Here is a 19,770-nt window from a genome sequence, read left to right as displayed (position 1 = left end):
TTTTTTGATGTTCTAAAACCTCCAAACCAGAATGTATTAATAGATGTATTCTTTTCTTAAATGTATTAATAGATGAAATGTCTTGCCGGTTCATATGTAGTTATGTTACAATATGTAAAAAAAGGTGTTACAAATATGTTGCTAGATTTAGAAAATGATATCACTAATAGTGTTGGTATAGTTAACAAAAGGTGTCACTATGGCCTATAGTAACACATAAATATGTGTTGCTATAGAATGGATGTAACACTTTTCCAGAAGAACACCTAGATGTGTTACAACAGACTGAACTATTGTAACATAGACTATTGTAACCGTTAGTAAATGTGTTACCCTATACACTTGTAACACTTTTTCCAATATATTGTAACAGAAATTCCTGTTACTATAAACCTGTACTGACGTAGTGGCGGCCGCGGCTCGGCAAGCGGCTCGACTCTAGGGTTAGGGCAACGACACATGACATAGATGATAGGAACAGAAAAACATAGCCCTAAAAGGACGGAAAACCTCACCGGAAAACAACGGCGGGCGGAGGGAGGACGACGGCGGCGGCGGTTTCGGCGGCGAGCTCGGGATCGACGACGACGACGCTAGAAAATATTGAATGGTTAAGTTAGATAGATGAACCAATGGTTGCAGCTGCAAACCCATTAGTGGAGAGGGAGAACGGAGTATCGGCGACGCTACAGCGGCGACGGCGACGGCAACCGGCGGCGGCACAGGGGCTAGGCGGCAGCGCATGGCTCGACTAGGGCTGCGGGCGGCAGTGGCTAGCTCGGGTGGGGGCTAAAACTATTGAGTTGGAAAAGGAAAAAAACAAGGGGAGGGATTACTTATATAGGGGAGGATTAGATTAGGAAAGGTGGAATCCTAGTGGGAGTAGGATTGGGAGAGCGGAGGGAGTCCGACTCGGCTGGGGAGGGGTGGCGCGTGCTGGGGAGGGGGAGAGGGGGCGCACGGCCGGCTGGAGAGGGGGAGGGGAAAAAGGAAAAATGAGAGGCCTAGGACTTTCCCAAAAAGGAAAATCAATGTGGTGCCGTTTTAGGGAAAGAACAGAAACGGTCCCGCGAACGAAAACGGATACGGTTCGCTAAGCAAAACGAAACCGCGGACTAAGAGGGGAGTGAATTGGGCACAATTCACGACCAAGGGCAAAGGATGAAACTACTATTAGAGAGATCTTGACACTTTTAAACTTAGCAACACTGCATCTGGTGTTCTGATATTTACTCTTCAAGTCCTGTTAGTGATTTTCAGATAAAAGAAATTGTAAAAAAATTCTCCCTGACAATTCCAATTATTATATGTGTTGTTAACTGGGGTTTTTCTCTTGGTTAACCAAAGCAAATTCTTGAAGCCATTTATTAGTGATTTGGAACCTAAGGGAAGGGAAAACTCCGGGTGTCACAACCATGCAACAACAAGACTACTCACGAATCAAGATAAAAATGGAGAGAGAGCTCCACGAGGAGGGAAGAGGTGTAGAGTTGAAACACTATTGGAGAAATGCTTAGGAGTCCTGGTTGGTAACCCCTGTAGTCCCGGTTTTCCAACCGGGGCTACGAATCCGGGACTAAAGATATTTTTTTGGCCATATTGCCTACTGCATGCATCTATATTTCATTCATATATATATATATATATATATATATATCTAATTAAAAAATATGTAAGGTTTCTGGAGGTTTTTTTGTCCGTCATCCCGATCAAGTTGCCAAAATCCATTTTTAATCCGCTTAATAGTCGGATCGGACCTTTTCCAATCTAATCCAAAACCTCAGTTAATATACAGTATGTATCCGCTCATGTAATCACCAATCACAAGAAGCATCTTGCCTACTTGGTTAGTGGAGAAAATCTTTGACCTCCCCACCAGGGTTTGATTCCCTCCACCATTTCCTTTTTACCCCTATTATTACTTGGCCTCTCTCATGCTAGATTGCTCGGAATAAGTCTACTTTGCCTCCCACATCTCAAATCCTATTATTACTTTGCCTCGGAATAAGTCTACTTTGCCTCCCACATCTTAAATCCAACTCGGAATGAGTCTACTTTGCCTCCTAAATCTCAAATCCTATTATTACTTTGCCTCTTGCTAGATTGCTGCCCAATTTTTTTTCTCTCCGCCACTAGCACGTTAGTGATTCTGAAATATTATAATCAACCAATTTTTTAATTTTAAAATTAAGCATAATTATTTTTTTTCTTTTCGTCATCTGCAAAACACGACATATTATGGTCCGCGCCATCTATTTGTATCTCTTTCTTCAACATATATTTAGTGATTCTGAAATCTTATAATGAACCAGTTTTTAATTTGAAAATTAAACATAATTATTTTTTTCTTTTTGTCATCTGCAAAACACGACATATTAGAGTCCGCACCATCTATCATCCACGCATGAGCCGTGAAAACGATTCATCTCCACGCAAGTCCGTGTTCAATTTTAGAAATTATATCAAGCGCTTGCCGTGCATCTGATGGCTGAAAAATCAAAAGTTTTGCACCTCTTTCTTCAACAGATATTTAGTGATTATGAAATATTATAATGGACCATTTTTTAATTTGAAAATTAAACATTTTTTTCTTTTTGTCATCTGCAAAACACGACACATTAGAGTCCGCACCATCTATATATCGTCCACGCATGAGCCGTGAAAACGATTCATCTCCACGTAAGTCCATGTTTGATTTTAGAAATTATATCAGGCGCTTGCCATGCAAGAGTTGAGAGAGAGCGTGTGTTATGACAATATGAGTATATCAATATGCAATCGTGTTTCTTATCGGTCCTGATTATCATTAACCCAATAAACAATTTATCTATCTTAAAACATTATTATATACATGTTAACTGTATATTTATAGCATTTACTATGTCATTATATCCGTAGCAAAGCACGAACATTTTGCTAGTGTATATATATATATATATATATATATATATATATATATATATATATATATATATATATATATATATATATAAGCTGACAAGACATTACACCACATCATTTTGAAGGGCTTCTAATCTGTCTGGATCGATGACCTTCTGCGAAATTGCATTTATGAAAGCACATAGCTTTGTTATTGCTGCCCGGACATTGTCAGGGAGAATACCTCGAATTATAATAGGGAGCAGTTGTGTCATTAACACGTGACAGTCACGAGACTTTAGGTTTGTGAACTTCTTATCCTTCGTGCTTATTATTCTCTTTATATTAGAGTAGTATCCAGACGGTACCTTGATGCTCTCCAAGCATTCAAACATATTTTCCTTCTCTGCCTTGCTCAGGGTGTAGCTGGCTGTACTCAAGTACTGGCTTCCTGATCCGTTGGTTCCGGGTGGAGGTCGTCGCGCTGGTTCATATGTTTGAGATCATTATGTGCTTCAAGTGTATCTTTCGACTTCCTATATACACCTAGGAAGCCCAACAAGTTGACATAGAGGTTCTTGGTGAAGTACATCACGTCGATTGCGTGACGGACGTCCAACACTTCCCATTATTCTAACTCCCAAAATATAGACTTTTTCTTCCACATCGCCGTGTAACCATCTTCGCCTGCTGTGGGTTGGCTGCTAGGTCCCTTTCCAAATTCAAATCTTTCACCATAGCAAACACGACTTTACTGTTTCGATGCCTTGGCCTAGTACGGTGGTCCGCCTTCTGTTCAAAATGCTTGCCTTTCTTCCGGACAGGGTGGTTTGCAACAAGAAATCGATGATGGCTCATGTACACAACCTTCTTGCAGTGCGTCAGATACGTACTTTCAGTGTCTTCCATACAGTGGGTGCTAGCGTTGTACCCCTTGTTTGACTGTCCAGATAGGTTGCTAAGTGCAGGCCAATCGTTGATGGTTACGAACAGCAGGGCTCGTAGGTTAAATTGTTCCTGTTTGTCCTCGTCCCACATAGGGACGCCTTCTTTCTTCCACAACAGTTTCAGATCGTCGACCAGTGGTCTTAGGTACACATCAATGTCATTACCAAGTTGCTTTGGGCCTTGAATAATGTAATGCCCCGATTTTCATTCGGGATTAAAATAATTAAATAACATATTTTCCAAAAATTAAATAAAAGTTAAAGCAATTTAATCAAGTGAAATTATGGGAGAATTAAAATTTTCCCTTAAAAATCATGGCCGAGAATATTTTGTAATATTCTTTGTGCCCTAAAATACTCTCTGAAATTTCCCGTGAATTTTCGGAGCTCAAAGAAGTATTTTTAATGGCACAAAGATCATTAAACTCATTTAAATAAAAAGAAAAGCAAATTAAACCTTCTCCCTCTCCTTCCTTGGGCCAGGCCCAAGCCTTCCTCCCACTCCACCGGCCGCCCTCCTCTTCTCCTCCTTCCTTTGGGCCGTCGGCCCAGTTGGCCCCCCTTTCTCGCGGGAAGTCTGTTTCACCTCCCTCCTCTCTCCGAGCCGCTGACAGGTGGGTCCCACCTATTGGGCTCGCCTCCCTCCTCCAGCTAGGTCATGCCGCCCACTCCCTCTTGCGGAAACCGCCCACGCCACCACCCTTCTCGTGCCCCCTCGCGCCTCTCTCTCGCGTGGACCGGTTGCCACCTCTCCCCTCCATCTAGCGCCGCCCCGCGCCCATTTCCTCCCCTCCACTTCTTCCCCCAAAAACCAGCCGCCACCACCCCCGGTGCCGCCGCCACCACCTTGCCGGTTGCCACCCCAATCGGCCACGATCCTGCCTCCCCTCCCCTATAAAAATGCTCACCGCACCTCCCTCTCCCTTTTTCCCCATTTTCCCGAGCTCCTCGCGCCCTCTTCCGCGCTCTCCACGCTGCTCCCCATCGCCGCCACTCTCCGGCGAACTCCGGCCGCCGTTTCCTGTCACTAGGGCCACCGCCGCACTGCTCCGCCGTCACCGCCAGCTTCGCCGCATAAAGGGCAAACTCGGCCACCGGTCCTTCCTCCCCTTCCACCACGCGAACCACCTCCCCACCAAGCTCCCTCTCTCTACCACTCACCGTCGAACATTGGCCGCGCACTACCGCCTCCCTAGCCGCCTCCGCGTTGTGCAGCCGCCACCATCAGCATCGCCGCACCTCCCCGCACATCGGCCACCGCTTCTTTTCCCATCTCCACCCCCGAAACGCCAATTCCACCGTCAACCCGAGTCCTCGCCGCCCACGCCGCCTCCATCAGCTTCCCGCCGGCGGGTGAAGCCTCGCCTAGCCGTGCTACCGCCTCCAACGGCATCGCTGCGTCCCACCGTACCTTGGCCACCACTTCCCGTCGCCGAAAACCCGCCGAACATCCGTGATCCCGCGCCGCTGCCGCTCGTCCGCTCCTTCCCGAGCGCCGCCGTCGCCGGAGCGTCGCCACCCCCCTCCACCGAGCTTCGCCGGCGCCTCCCGACCGCTCGCCGCCGTGCTCTCCCCGCCGTCGGCCCCTCAACGAGCACTCCCCTCCTTCTCCCTCTTCCTCCCCTTCAACGGCCTCCTCCCGGGCCTGCTCGCGACGCGCCGCTGCCGTCGGTGGCCGTCCGGCCGGGTCGCCGCCGCCGCGCTCCGCGCCCGCGCCGTTGCCGGCTATACCGGGCAGCCGGCTGCCGCCTCCCCTTGCCACGCCGCGCCTGCCCGTGGCCGTCCGATCTATCGCCCCGATCGATCCGGGCCGTCCGCATGGCGCCTCTCCTGTGCTGCCCGTGTTGGTGCCCTCATGGCGCCACGTCGGCGCCACCTCGCCTTGCCTTGCTGCCGTGGCCGCCACGTGGCCGTCCACGTGGTGCGCCCGCGCCTATGCCGCAGTGGACCGAGTCCACCGTGGGCCGCTCCTCTTGCGTCGCTGACTCATGGGGCCCGCCTGTCGGCGTCGCCCTTTGTTGACGTCAGCGACGGCCCTTTTTCTTTGAAAGAATAAATAATAATTGTGCAATAATTCGGTTGAATTATAGAAATTCAATTAAATAGCTCAAAACTTCTAAAATTCATAATTAATTCATACAAACTCCAAATTGAGCCGTTCAACTTGCAAAATTCATCTAAAATTGAGCTCTACATGTTTGTTTACTTTTCATGTACTGTTTACTTGGTTTTTATTAGAGTGTTTTCTCATTTTGCGTGCCAGCGTGTAGTTTCCACCGTTTTGGAAGTCCGCGAGCGCGAGGATCAGTGTACGGAAGATTGTTTTGAAGAAGCAAGGCAAGTCACACATTCCCCTTGAGCATTTTGATCCTACTTTACAAATGTTTTACCGTTTGCAAATAAATATGCTTGTTTTGCTAATTACATGGGAATAGGGTTTACCTATCTGCTCGCTTGTGCCATATTATTTGATATCTGTCCTTTGTCAACCTTGGGTGATAAATCGACTAGCGTGAGTTACTATGTTGACCTAGCTAGAACTATTTGCTTAGCCATGCTTAATTGCCACTAGCTCAGTTGATGTGATAATTGCAGTATTAGACATTTTTAGTATCAGAACGAGTTGCGTGCTCGAGACATCCGACCATGTCATTGGTCGTAATTATCCAACTAAAATGCAATTGAATGGTGGGCTGTGGGTGCATGGTTTTGCTGGTCTCACCCATGGTAATTAAGGACCGGTTCGCGGGATGCACTGGAAGACATACAACGCTTGCCACAAGCGGGAATGGGTAACTGCCTGACTTGAAGTATAGCTTTTCTCTGGCTGACGCATCCAGGCAAGGGTGAGCGTGATGGAGTTCGGATGGGCCCTGCGACGGCCTATGCGGCTTTCGGATTCGCCTAGGCACGAGAGGGGACTGCCCGCTGCCTGTTGAGTAGTGGGGGTGAAACCTGAGGTGTGGTGTGCTTGGTCAGAGGGGGTTATATGAAGGGTCTTGTCACAATCACTCGACATGGTGACGTGTCCGGCCGGGCACGGTGACATGCCGGTGGATTTTGTCCTGTGGGTACAGTTGTGCACCTCTGGCCAGAGTAAAACTATTCGAATAGCTGTGCCCGCGGTTATAGGAGATCAACCAGAATCACCGTGATTAGTCTCACCCTTAATAAATCGACTCAATGCACTGTAGTTCAGGTGGGATGGTTGGGCCTGTTCAACGTGGTGTAGCGTTGATCAGTAGAGATTTAAGGTTAACTTAATTAACCAAATGTTTTAATGTTTGCTCAATAAAATGCTTTACAACCGCCTTTATGCAAATAGTCACAAGCCATCCTTGAATCCCCTTGCACGTCTACATCATTGGTGTGGCTTGCTGAGTATAGTGGTTGTACTCAGCCTTGCTATTGTTCCCCCTTTTCAGAAGTGTAGTGCTTCTGAGCTGAAGACGAAGTTAGAAGACCAAGGCTCAGACCCCAGTTGAGTTCTGCCTATGGAGTGGAGCTGAAGCCCCGCTAGGATTGCCTTTTTCCGCTGCTGCTGCTTTTGTTTCGGTGTGAGGACTAAGTGCCTTTTTTGTACGTATTTTACGCTTGATTTACGCTTGGAACTGTATATTACTTGTCGTTTTGTGTACCCTGGCTGAATCCTGGACAGGGATTTAATACACAAAATAGTCTGGAAATTTGGGCTGAATTTCTAGGCGTGACAAATAATAATCAGCATCGTGATGTACTTCCTCTTCATGCATAGCTAGGGGGGAGGTTGTAGATACACATCGTAACAGGCCAAGTGCTATGGCCGCTGCTCATCTTTTCAAATGGATTCATGCCATCCGTACTTAAACCGAACCTTACGTTTCGTGCATCCTCTCCAAAGTCTTGAAATGTTCTGTCATGTTTCGCCACTACGACCCATCGGCGGGGTGTCTCAGCATCCCGTCTTGTTGATGTTTTTCTGCATGCCAGTGCATCATTCTTGCATGCTCTTATAGGGAAATATCACATCACCTTATCAGGAACTCTCTTCTTCGAAGGCTATCCGTCAACTTCACTTGGATTATCTCGTCTAATCTTGTATTGTAGTGCTTTACAAACCGGGCATGCTTCTAGGTTCACGTACTTCTCACCGCGATAGAGGATACAATCGTACGTCTATCTTATGAACCTCCTGTCCTAGAGGGCAGACTGTCTTCTTAGCTTCGTATGTTGTTTCGGGCAACTTGTTTTCCTCCGGATGAATGTTTTTTACTAGTTTCAATAAGTCGCCAAATGCCTTGTCACTCACACCATTTTTTCCTTCCAGTGCAAGAATTCCATAGTGGTACCCAACTTTTTGTGCCCCTGTTCGCAACCTAGGTACAATGACGTCTAGTGGTCTGCTAACATACGCTCCAATTTCTGGGCCTCCTTTTCACTTTCGCAGTCCTCCTTAACATCCTGCGGCATCTGACCAAGATCATCTGCAGCGTCATTATCTTCAACAGCCCCGTCCACCTCGCCCTTTGTATTTCCTTCAAATCCACCGTATTGAGCCCAGTCCGGAATGTTCTCATCTTCTGCTTCATCTTCTTCCATTTGAACCCCTAGCTCTCCGTGCGAGGTCCAACAATTATAGCTCGCCATGAAACCCGTCTCAGACAAGTAAAAATTAATTGTTCTTATTGAAGAATACTCCTTCTGGTTTTTACACTTAGTGCATGGACAACGGATAAAACCATTCTGCTTGTTAGCCTCGGCCACTCTAAAAAAAATAATGCACGCATTCAATAAAGTCTTTCGACTATCAGTCCGCGCGCATCCATTGCCGATCCATCTACATTAAATGCACCAAAAAAACATGAAAAATAATCCACGAAAGTTAAACCAATTAAACAATTATACAATAGTTATATATAATTATTCATACAATAATTAGCAAATAATACCACATATTATTCATGTTTTAATTACATTTAAAGTTGCAAACAAATTAATATTTAATGTGTTGTACCTATATTAATTTTAAATTAACTTAGTTTTCTATTTTTTAGATTAATTTTCTATCTTTTCTTCCTCATCTCTTTTATCACAAGTTTTTATAAAATTCTATAAATACCTACTTTCTATATTCTTTCTTCCCTACACAAACTTTCTCTCTCAACATTTTCCATTCAAAGTTTCTAGAGGCAAAAATGTGTAGAAAACTTATCTCTAAATATAAATGCTAAGCAAAAAAATAGAGGAGGTTGAAGTTGCTAACCTTTTAGACACGTCAAAATTGTATATTTTCACTAAACCAAATTCACAAAAAAAAGGGCAGCACCTCCCCTCCTCCTCTTCAAAAAATAAAGCCCTGCTTAGGCTAGAGGAGAAAAAAGATCAACATATGGGCATGCTAACTTTAGTCCCGGTTGGTGTTACCAACTTGATCACACCAACCGTGACTAAAGATCCCCGGTGCTCTGACAATGTCTGACAACCGGCGAACCAGGACTAAAGATCATCTTTAGTCCCAGTTTTTTGGTGAACCGGGACTATGATGAAATTTGGCCGACCGACCAAAGATCGTTTTTCCAATAGTGAAAGGAAAAAAAAAGGCTGAATGGCTACAAGTTGGCACCTTGGTATATCAGCCATTCGGCCGTAGAAATTTGTATGCCCGTATAATGACCAATTCCATATGTATAAGGAAATACGATCTGATCGTTTTGATGAGATATTTCATTTGCTGGTTTAGTTCTTAATTTTGTGGTTATGTTTCAACTTTCAACCAAACAATATATATTTGTTGATGTCCTTTAGCCTTGTTGTGAAGTTGCAATTAGAAAGGAGACCTAGAGTTCAATTATTGTTTAAAATGTCTGCCATTTGTTTTTTGTGTGAGTAATCCAATTAAAAGTGTTGCTAATTCATCTTTCTGGATATATGGGGTAATAAGGTTAAGCCTAGAACTACACATACTAACATATTCCGTGCCGAATGGTTCAAAATGTGTTAATTACCTCTAATGTGTCTTCGTTGGCCCTGTGGTTCCTAGGAAGTCTTCGGAAGTCCTCGGTTAAGCTGAGACACTCCTTAACATTCTCGGGTGATACAAAATCCACGGCAATCTTGGTACAGGACTGCAACGTAGCATTAATAAGAAATTAGCTACAAAAACATGTGAAACTTGGCAAGTATTTCAACCCAGTTCTCAAGTATCCAGTGCTGCAAGAAATCACGGTACTGAAAGAGTACACTGAAAAAATTAGGGTAAATACCCAACATGATCCTTGAACTTTCGCTTAAGGATCAATTTAGTCCCTGACATTTCATATTGTCCAAACAAGTACCTTAAGTTTATTGTGTGATTCAATATAGTCCTTAGACCCTCTACACATGCCATGTGTACATGCCACATCATCTATGCATGCAAATTCAATATTTAAATGTCCTTTACACCCTTATGTTTTCATAGGAAATAAAGAAAAACTATTGAGAAAACACACAAAAAAAAAGCTTTTGACCATTGGCAAAAATATGTAGCATTGATAGATAAAAGAATTGACATTTTTCTTTGTTTTATGATTGCTTCTTCTTGTTTTTCTTTTCTTTATTTGATAGAAAATTGAAGGTTAAAATGGACATTTAAATGTTATCTTACATGCACGAATGACGTGGCATATCCACGTGGCGTTTTAAGTGGGTCTAAGGACTATATTAAGCCGCATGATAATCTTTAGGGTCTTGTTTGGACACTATAAAACATCAAGGACTAATTCGACCCTTGAGCAAAAGTTGAAGGACTAAACTGGCTATTCACCCTTAAAATTACCTTAAGATTCCGTACTTGATGAGGACACCCAACAGGAATGAAAACTTCCTCCCCAAGTTTTTGTACAAATGTCCAAGGCTCGATTCCTAAATGAGCATATCAGGATTTCAAACACTACTAGAAAAAGCATTTTCGCCGACGTTGGCAAATCATTTTCGTAGGTATCGAGTGAAAACCTCGCCGGCGAAAACTAGAACCGGGGAGGAGTTGGCCGGCCGCCTGCGAAGATTGGTTATCGCAGGCGGACCACATAACGGTGAAAACCGATCTTCGCAGGCGGACGCCTTATGTGCGCCGCCTGCAATAATCACAGGTGGGCGACTTATGTGCTCCGTCTGCAAAGATTTCTTTTCGCAGGCGCCCGTTATGTTGTCCGCCTGCGAAAATTGAACTATAAAGTCATCTTCCTCCCCGAGCCCTGTTTATTCTATCCGATGTTTCTCTCTCCTAAAGCAACTAAAATGTAGAGGGAGGTTTTGAACTTCAAATCTTGGGGGGATTTTTCTACGGTGGTTAGATCTACTCATTTCCACTCTAGGTATGCATTTTTTTAAGCTTTTAGACCTCAATTTTTGATGGATCTATGCATGCAAATTTGTGAAGGAAAAGCTCCATGTTTTTTTATTTACTTTCTTTTGATATGTTGCTGTTTGATATATGTGCAATATTTGATGCCTCTTGTTGTAGTGGTTAATGAGCTAATATAAATTCCCAATTTTTTTTTTATTTTGCTATCACATCCACCTCCTAGATCTAGACATATATATGGGAGAGAGAAGAAAATTTTTTATGTCTATTTATTTGGTCCATTAAAAAAATTAATTGTATTATGTTTAATATGCCGATGATATGATTTTGTTAGATTTTCCTATTATATTAATTTGGTATGTCTCTATATACCAAATTGAAATAAACTTTGTTTTTGATAAATTTATAAATTACCTTCCCTTAGTTATGAATAGTGCTCTCTTATTTTTAGTGAACCCTAGAATTTTGGTATGAATAGTGCAAATATTTGTCATTCATTTTTTGTAGGGATATGGACAGGCGGCAATGGATGTATCATTCGCCGAGGTATTTGGCTCCATATAGAGATTAAGTGTCTAAATTTATTGGTATTACGAAGGCATACGCTGAACAGAACAATATGAGAAAGATACTTTGTCCATGTGATGATTGTAAGAATGAAATAGCCTGGGAAGATGTTTCTAAAGTAATGGAGTACTTAGTAACTCGTGGATTTATGGAAAAGTACGAAATATGGACACGTCATGGCGAACAACAAGTGGACAGGCCTGAAAAGTAGTTCCGACAGAAGTTGAAGACATGGTGTACGGCGATGGTTGTGGTGAGAACAAAATTGATCTAGAGGAAATGTTACGTCATGCAGAACCTGAGGTGCTGATTGGGTCGGCTAGAGGTTTAAATAACTTTGAAGCTTTACAGAAGGCAGCTAAGGAAGTTTTGTACGATGAGTCAAATGGCTGTGACAGTGAGTTCTCAATACTACGGTCAGTTCTTGAACTTATGAGGTTAAAGGTGAGACATGGATGGTCTGATAGTAGTTTCGACAGTCTGCTTGAACTTCCGAAGAAAATGCTTCCAAGGCCTAACTCATTACCATCCAACACGTATCAAATGAAGAAACTCATATGTCCCCTTTCACTTGGTGTGGAAAAGATTCATGCGTGCGTTAATCACTACATACTGTACAAGAAAGAGTACGCTTCTTTGGATGAATGTCCAACATGCGGTGCTAGCCGGTACCAATCGAATAGCAATACTTTCCTAGAAGCATCTGACACATTCGAGTGAACTAAGAGAAACATCTTGCAGCTTGTGATGTGGTACCTTCCTGTCAAAGACCGCATTAAACGGATATACTCAAATCCGCGAGATACGGAACTAATGTGCTGGTATCAAGAAGGGCGCAAGAAAGATGGGATGCTTTGACACCCGGCATATGCTAGTCAGTAGATAAATTTTGATACTCAGTAAAGAGAGTTTGCTAAAGAGCCACGGAATATTAGGTTTGCCCTGAGTACTGATGGAGTTAATCCTTTTGGAGACATAAGCAGCTCGCATAGTACTTGGCCAGTGCTTCTTGCCATGTATAATCTTCCTACCTGGCAAATGATGGATTTTTGCGTCAGGCATCTTATTTTGCCCGACCCCGCAACCAAAGAAACTGAGCCAGATTACCCCTTCGATGACCTGAAGGAGAATACACCCTGTAAGTTGCACGTTCCAATTGGATGCTCTGGAAGAACTCTTGAGGCCGCTACAGGAATTGCTATCCCTGGCAGAACATATAACGAAGAGTTCATATCCGATGAGTATGCCAAAGTGCAGCCGCAAGTGGTCCACCAAGGGTTTGAGTCATACGATATCGACATCCCTACTCCTAATGGTGTATCCTTACTTGGGGATGAGGTCGATCTTATAATTCTTTGGCACAAGAATGACATATTCTTTGGATTGGGCACCGGCGCCCCGTGAAAACCGGGGGTGCAAAAACCGAGGGTGCAAAAACCTCCGAGACCTCCTCCGAAGAAGCAGGTGACTGATAAGGCGGAATAACCCGAGATGCCTAAGGAGATTTCAATGCCGGAGGTGTCTGAGGATATTTCAGTGCCGGAGGTGCCTAAGGAGATTTTAGTGCCGGTTGTGCCTGAGGAGATTTCAGTGCCGGAGGTGCCCATGGAGATTTCAGTGCCACAATCAGATGTGCAACTTCTGGCAACAGTCAGTACAGATATTGAAGTTATACCAGGTTTAGAATGGGACGGTACAGAGCCAGAAATCTTTGAAGACCCTAATCATGTGAAAGACCTCGAGGTGGAAGAACCCCCGGTCAATGACAAGGCCACTGACAAGTCTGAAGTGTCTAGAGTGCTTAGGAGCCACAACTCCAAGTCCAAAGATGATCAAAAGGAGAAGTTCATGGTATCCGCCTTCAGAGGGGGCAAGGAACATGCCAAGCTCAGAGAAGATGACCCCAAGAAGGCCGCTGAACTAGCCGGGAAAAAAAATACTTTGCAACTGATGACTACCTGGAAAAATACCAACATAGGAAAGCAATATGGCCGGATTTTGCACTTGAGGACAGTCCATGGGAGATGACAAGGTTACATAAATGGTACATGGACGCCAGCAAGAAAGGCCTAAGTAATATCGTCGATGGGAGATGCTTTGCCGCATGATGCTTTTGTCGGCGATGGTTACTTCTAGCTAGATTTCGAAGATCTCCGCACCCTATATCGTCGAGAAAAGATGGACGTCAACTATATCGGTGCTTGGTGCATGTAAGTATGAGTTTACATTAATTACACGAAAAATATGTACAATACAAAACCATGTGATTATTACTAACAAACTTCGTTTGTAGGATGCAATACATGGATGCTAAGAAGAAAAAAGAACCTATCGGATTCCTGGATCCAACTAGGATCTGTCAAACATAGCATACCGTGAGGCTAGCACCAGGGTCAGCGCAGCTGAAGGACAAGACTCCTGAAGAGATAGCTGAATACAAGAAGGGCTTGCACAAGCAGAAAATGATTACTGTCGCACAGTACATTGAACGAGCCTTCTTGCACTTTCAAAATAAGAGAGTCGTCCTGGCCGATTATAATTTTAAGTAAGTCCGGTAGTATATGTCTTATTTTATCCGTGACTAACTACACTGTCGTTAATATGTAGCGATCATTACATCTGTTTAATCAACTACCCGAAGCATGGAATTGTGACAGTCTTGGATCCTCTCAATTACCGTCATGAGTCATACAAAGAATTTCTAACAATCTTAAAATAGTAAGTGATTCTGGCACTTGCATGTCTAATATGAATGTATTATAATTAGATATCCTCCTTAATGCGAAATGGTACAAAATCCATACAGTGCGTACAACTACTACAAGTTCAAGGGTGGAGAACATATTCGAACAAGGGAGAAGCTGCTAGTACATACATATTGGCCGGTAATACTCCACTCACTTAACGTATTCCAATTGTTTCACTAATTACAAAATTTAACTATTTTCTTCTATGATATGTCATGAAGTGTCACAAGCAACCTAGAAGCACTGCCCTCTGTGGGTATTACGCGTGCGAATTCCTCAGGGTTAATGGGAGGTACACGGTTAACGCAAAGGATGTAAGTCTCTAGACTATGGACTAGACAACTTCACATATAGATGATACTAATATATTGTGCTTCTTCCATGCATGCAGTTGCCAAGAATAGAACATCGAACAAGCTTTGACGATACAGACATCGCAAATATCCAGCGCGATCTTTGCCACTTCATCCACCATGAGTGCTATCATGTGGACGGAAAGTTCTTCGACCCAGAGGGTGCCCTAGCTACAAGTGACGAAAACAAGAATCTTTGGGAGTGGAGCAATGCTATGCCATAATGTAATTAGATAGCGTACTTCAAGTGACAATGTAAAAAAATATTGTAATATTTTGACGACACTTTTCACTTATGCAATATATGTAGATTTCTCAGTATCAAAAGCTTGTTATTTACTAATATTATTCATGCATCAATTATAATTAAATAATTGAAAAGTAATTTATGAGCTAATTATTATTGCATCAAATTTCAAATTTTTGTATCTATCTTCGCAGGCGGCATTTTCTTACTTTTGCAGGCGGCCGTTCTCTATTTTCGCAGGCGGCCCGTCTAGCTCCATTCCGCCTGGGAAAATTAACTTCAAATGCGGACCTCCAGCCCGCCAGTGAACTTTGGGCTGCAGGTGGACCGGCCGTCCGCCTGCGAAGACGAGTTTCCCCCGCCGGCGAAAATGCTTTTTCTAGTAGTGAAATAACCTTTCAACGCAACCATTTGCTATACAAATAATTATTACAAATCCACAACATCACATTAACAGATAAAGGAACTCACCATGCTCCTCTTTGAGCTTTCTCTTTTGTTCTTTTGTTAGACAAAATGTTTCATCATGTACAGGGTTACATACCTTCAAAAAACATAACGTGGCATTAAGCATGATGGTCAGAAGTGCAAGGTTGTTCATTAATCACGCCCATACTTACCTTTTGAACTGCAGAACAGTATATATGGCGAAATTTCTTAGAATGCTTGTCAAGGTACAATTTCAGTTTTGGAACATCTTCCCTCCTAAAAATATCCCATAAAGCACCTTCCTCGGCGGACTCACTTTTTATAGGACAGGCCAAGTCATTTGCATCCTCACAGATTTTAGATGTATAATTTTCGCCTGATGCAGCATTCCCTCAACACTCATTTTCATTCTGCGTTGTATATATGTCTTCTTTTCAAGCTTTTTATTGCGTTTATTTGTTCCTCAGAAGGGTTAACTTCGGCAGTATGCATCAAAACGTTAACCTAATAAAAAGCCAACATATGTTTAGATGAATAAACAAAACAAGATGCCAGCGTTGTAGGCTAACAATTTCACTGTGGGGAAAAGTATAGTTAGGAGCTGGTATAATCAACTAGCACGGTAAAAGCTGGTAGTACAAAGAGCACTGTGGGCTCAGTGTTGGAGTTACAAGAAAAAAATGTTCTCTGGTAAATAAGGATGCAGATTCTCATTTTGCATACCACAGTTAGTTTTAAAGAGTAACAAGTCTTTAAAGAACATGAGTTGCTCAAGGCCTCTTTATGAACTTATGAACTATAAATGGGACCAAAGTAATATAACAAACGACTTACTGCATCAGACAAATCGCAGTGAAGTTTTGTAACAGAATCTCCTCTACCAAGCTCCTGTGCATAGCCATAAGCTATATATGATTTTGGTCCCATGTCAAGCTTTAAGATGTCATCAGGAAGCAATGTTGAGACATTCAGCAAACCAGACTTCAAGTTTGTGTATGCTTGAAAAGGCAAAGAATTGATGTATTTAACTCCATGAGAAGGCAAAAGCTCTTCAAAATGGTTTGAAATAGGCCAGTCATTCAATTTAAGCATTTCAGGCCATAGATTTTGATACATCCGTCCTTCATAATACCCATTGAAGAAGTGCTGAGTGCATAGAGAGAATATTACTTTTGTTTTCTTTTTTCTATATTATATGATAAATAAAAAATAACAATAAGTGCACTGATGGGGACCATATGCATTCATTTGTCGTCGTTAACCACTATTATAATAGAGTTTAAAAAAACTGTTTGAAGGTTATCCCTAGTAAAATACATGCTCCCTTCGAAATGTGTTTACTATATATAATTTCACATTATCAGATAGACAACTATAAAAAATGAAAATTATAGCTCAATATAGTAAAAAATTTTCTGGCAAATGAATAACACGTGAGACTAAACTCCAAAAATTTCTAGTGTGATGCTGAATGTGATGTGTGTTAGTTTTTGCATGGTCAATGGATACAGAAAGGGGGTCCTTCATGCTAACAGACACCCTCTGTACTCAGGAACAACTCAGTCTTTAATCTTCAATTCATACATAAGTTCTGGGTGTTGACAAGAGAATTAATGATCTACAGTGTGGCATCGATGGCATCCAAGATTTAATTACGTTGAATCAATGGTAAATTAATTAATACTAATATCCAGATCTGGCTATTGTGCAACGTGAACAACTGCAAACACCCTTGGGAAGAATTCTGGAGTCTTGTTTCATATATTACAAAGTGTTTTTTTTTAATGCAACTATTAGCTGTTTGTCCTCAGCATGTTATACCAACGTAAGATTAGCAAAAATGTTGCACAGCCTTCAGGTTGACAACTAAACATTTACAAAAAGGAAGGCATTACTACAAATACAATTTCACTAGAATAGCAGCACTGCTTTGACAAATAAACTACAGTCAGTAGCAACCAAGAAAAACTACTGTAACTATATTGTAGCTGTTGGAATATTATACTGACCTCACAGCAAGATAAGCAATCAATAACCTTCACCTTTTTCATCAAAGGACTAGTGCTGATACCATGTGCTTCAGACCACATGTCTGGTGGCTGCCAACTCAAACATGACATTAGCTCTCAGCCGAGAGTTCGGGAGACCAAACGGAGCCAAGTCGCCATCTCCTCCCGACTGGTTTGAATCCGAGTCGAGAAGAGAGATCTTGCCGAAGCTGTCGGTGATGACACTACTGGAGAAACCATCTTTGGTCGGTTGCCCAAAAACAACAATAGTCCCGGTTGCTTAAAAAACCGGGACTAAAAAGCATTTTTAGACCCGGTTTAAAAGTACAATGATCTTTAGTCCCGGCAGGCCTCCTAATATTTTTAATCCCAGTTGGTATAAACAACCGGGAGTAAAGATCAGATCTTTAGTCCCGGTTGTTTATACCAACCGGGACTACAAATCAGTTTCCCACGTCTCGCTCTCTCTCTTCCATCATTTCTCCGCGCGCATCGATCTGAGTCCTCATCACCCTCTTATCTCTTCCTCCCCTCCACTCTCATCTCTTCCTCTTTCACACTCATCTCTTCCTCTCCCCTTCCTCTCTTCTCTTCCTCAGATCTGTGGGAGAAGCGGCCGGCAGCGGCCAGGCCCGTGCCGGGGAGGGGCGGCGGCGGCCGGGCCCGTGCCGGGGAGGGGAGGTGGCGGCTGGGCGATGGCGGCCAGGCGGTGGCTGAGCGACGGCGGCCCGGCGCGGAAGGCCGCGCGGCAGAAGGATTCATGGATTTTTTTTTCTTTTTCCTTCCCGTAAACCGTAAAAACGCGCGGCGGTTGCCTTAGCTGACTCGGCCCGGAATTGGCTCGCTAGGTTACCGCGAGGCACAATCGGTTGTCGGGGCGAGCTCCACGATCACTTCATCGCCAATTTTCAAGGCACCTTCGAGCGGCACAGACACACTTCGAACTATACAACGTGATCTAGAAACCCGATGAATCCCTCAGGGATATCTGGTGGCTACAACAACACATTCTTCGTATGAAAGACCGCGCATCAGCACTTACGGCAAGATCATGAACGGCTCTTGTTCACACCATCCAAATTCCAAGCAAGCGGTGAAGGATTGTTTCATATACAAGCAGTTTGCTGAACAATACGCCTCACAATTGAAGAAGCCGACTGATGGAGAAGCTGGCACATCAACTCAGAAGAAGGATGACATAGATCCGGGACCCCCCGGTTTTCACGATCACCGAAAAGAGCTCAATCACATCTTTGAAGGGCCACAAGCTTACGAGTCCAAGAGGAAGCAAAAGCTGACTGATAGGGAGATCAACACCATCCAGCCAGAAACACCACAATATCTTTGATGGTCAGAAGTTACAATCAAGTTTGACCGCTCGGATCATCCCGACTGAGTGGTCCACCTAGGGCGGTACCCCCTGGTACTAGACCTAGTGATTCGCAATGTCAAGCTCAAGCGTTCCCTCATCGATGGTGACAACGCACTCAATATCCTCTTCGCTAAGACTCTGGACGAGATGCAAATCCTAAGGATTGAGTTGCGGCCGAGTAGTGCACCCTTTCATGGAGTTATCCCTAGGCTGTCATCTACACCACTCGGCCAAATCACTCTGTCGGTTACTTTCGGCACTTGGGAAAACATCCGTACAGAGAACATTTGTTTCGAGGTTGCTGACTTCGAGACGACTTACCATGCTATACTTAGGCGTCCGGCGTTAGCCAAATTTATGGCCATCCCACACTACACGTACATGATGATGAAGATGCCAGGACCACAAGGAGTCATCTCTCTGTGAAGCGACATCAAGCAAGCTGCTACCTGCGACAAGGAGAGTTGCAACATGGTCCAAACTCACGAGACAGCACTCGGCCGTGAAGAAATCCGACTGGCTGCATCGACATTGGCTGAGGGTGAAGTGCCTGCTACCAAGTTACCTAAGACCAGAGAGGGTGACGTGAAAACTAAGAAGATTCCCCTTGATCCGTCCGATCCTGCCAAAACTGTTGTAATAGGCGCTGAGTTAGATTATAAATAGGAAAGCGCGCTCATCACCTTTCTTCAAGCTAATAAAGATATTTTTACGTGGAAACCATCTGATATGCCTGGTATTCCTAAAGAGGTGATTTTACACTCCTTAAATGTTAAAGAAGACATCAAACCTATCAAACAACGACTCTGCCGTTTTGCACAAGTCATGAATGACGCAAATAAGGAAGAATTGACCAAGCTGTTAGCGGTAAGATTCATAAAGGAAGTATTTCATC

The 19,770-nt window shown here is 43.4% G+C and overlaps 1 protein-coding gene across 1 annotated transcript; it reads right to left on the bottom strand.

Annotated features, from left to right (window-relative positions):
- Positions 1 to 2,270: 2,270 nt before the first annotated feature.
- On the bottom strand, positions 2,271 to 17,614 carry LOC107278851 (lysine-specific demethylase JMJ26-like). The gene is given in 8 exon segments (XM_015755691.1): positions 2,271 to 2,317; positions 9,808 to 9,931; positions 10,624 to 10,709; positions 15,537 to 15,609; positions 15,686 to 15,916; positions 15,918 to 15,998; positions 16,329 to 16,663; positions 17,500 to 17,614. Coding segments are annotated over 8 exon segments (1,092 nt in total).
- Between the last annotated feature and the right edge of the window lie 2,156 nt (positions 17,615 to 19,770).

Source organism: Oryza sativa, chromosome 9, assembly GCF_034140825.1.
Source record: "Oryza sativa Japonica Group chromosome 9, ASM3414082v1".
NCBI classification, from domain to species: Eukaryota; Viridiplantae; Streptophyta; class Magnoliopsida; order Poales; family Poaceae; genus Oryza; species Oryza sativa.
The sequence above is the reverse complement of the archived record's forward strand: the minus strand, read 5'-3'. Positions and strand labels throughout refer to the sequence as shown.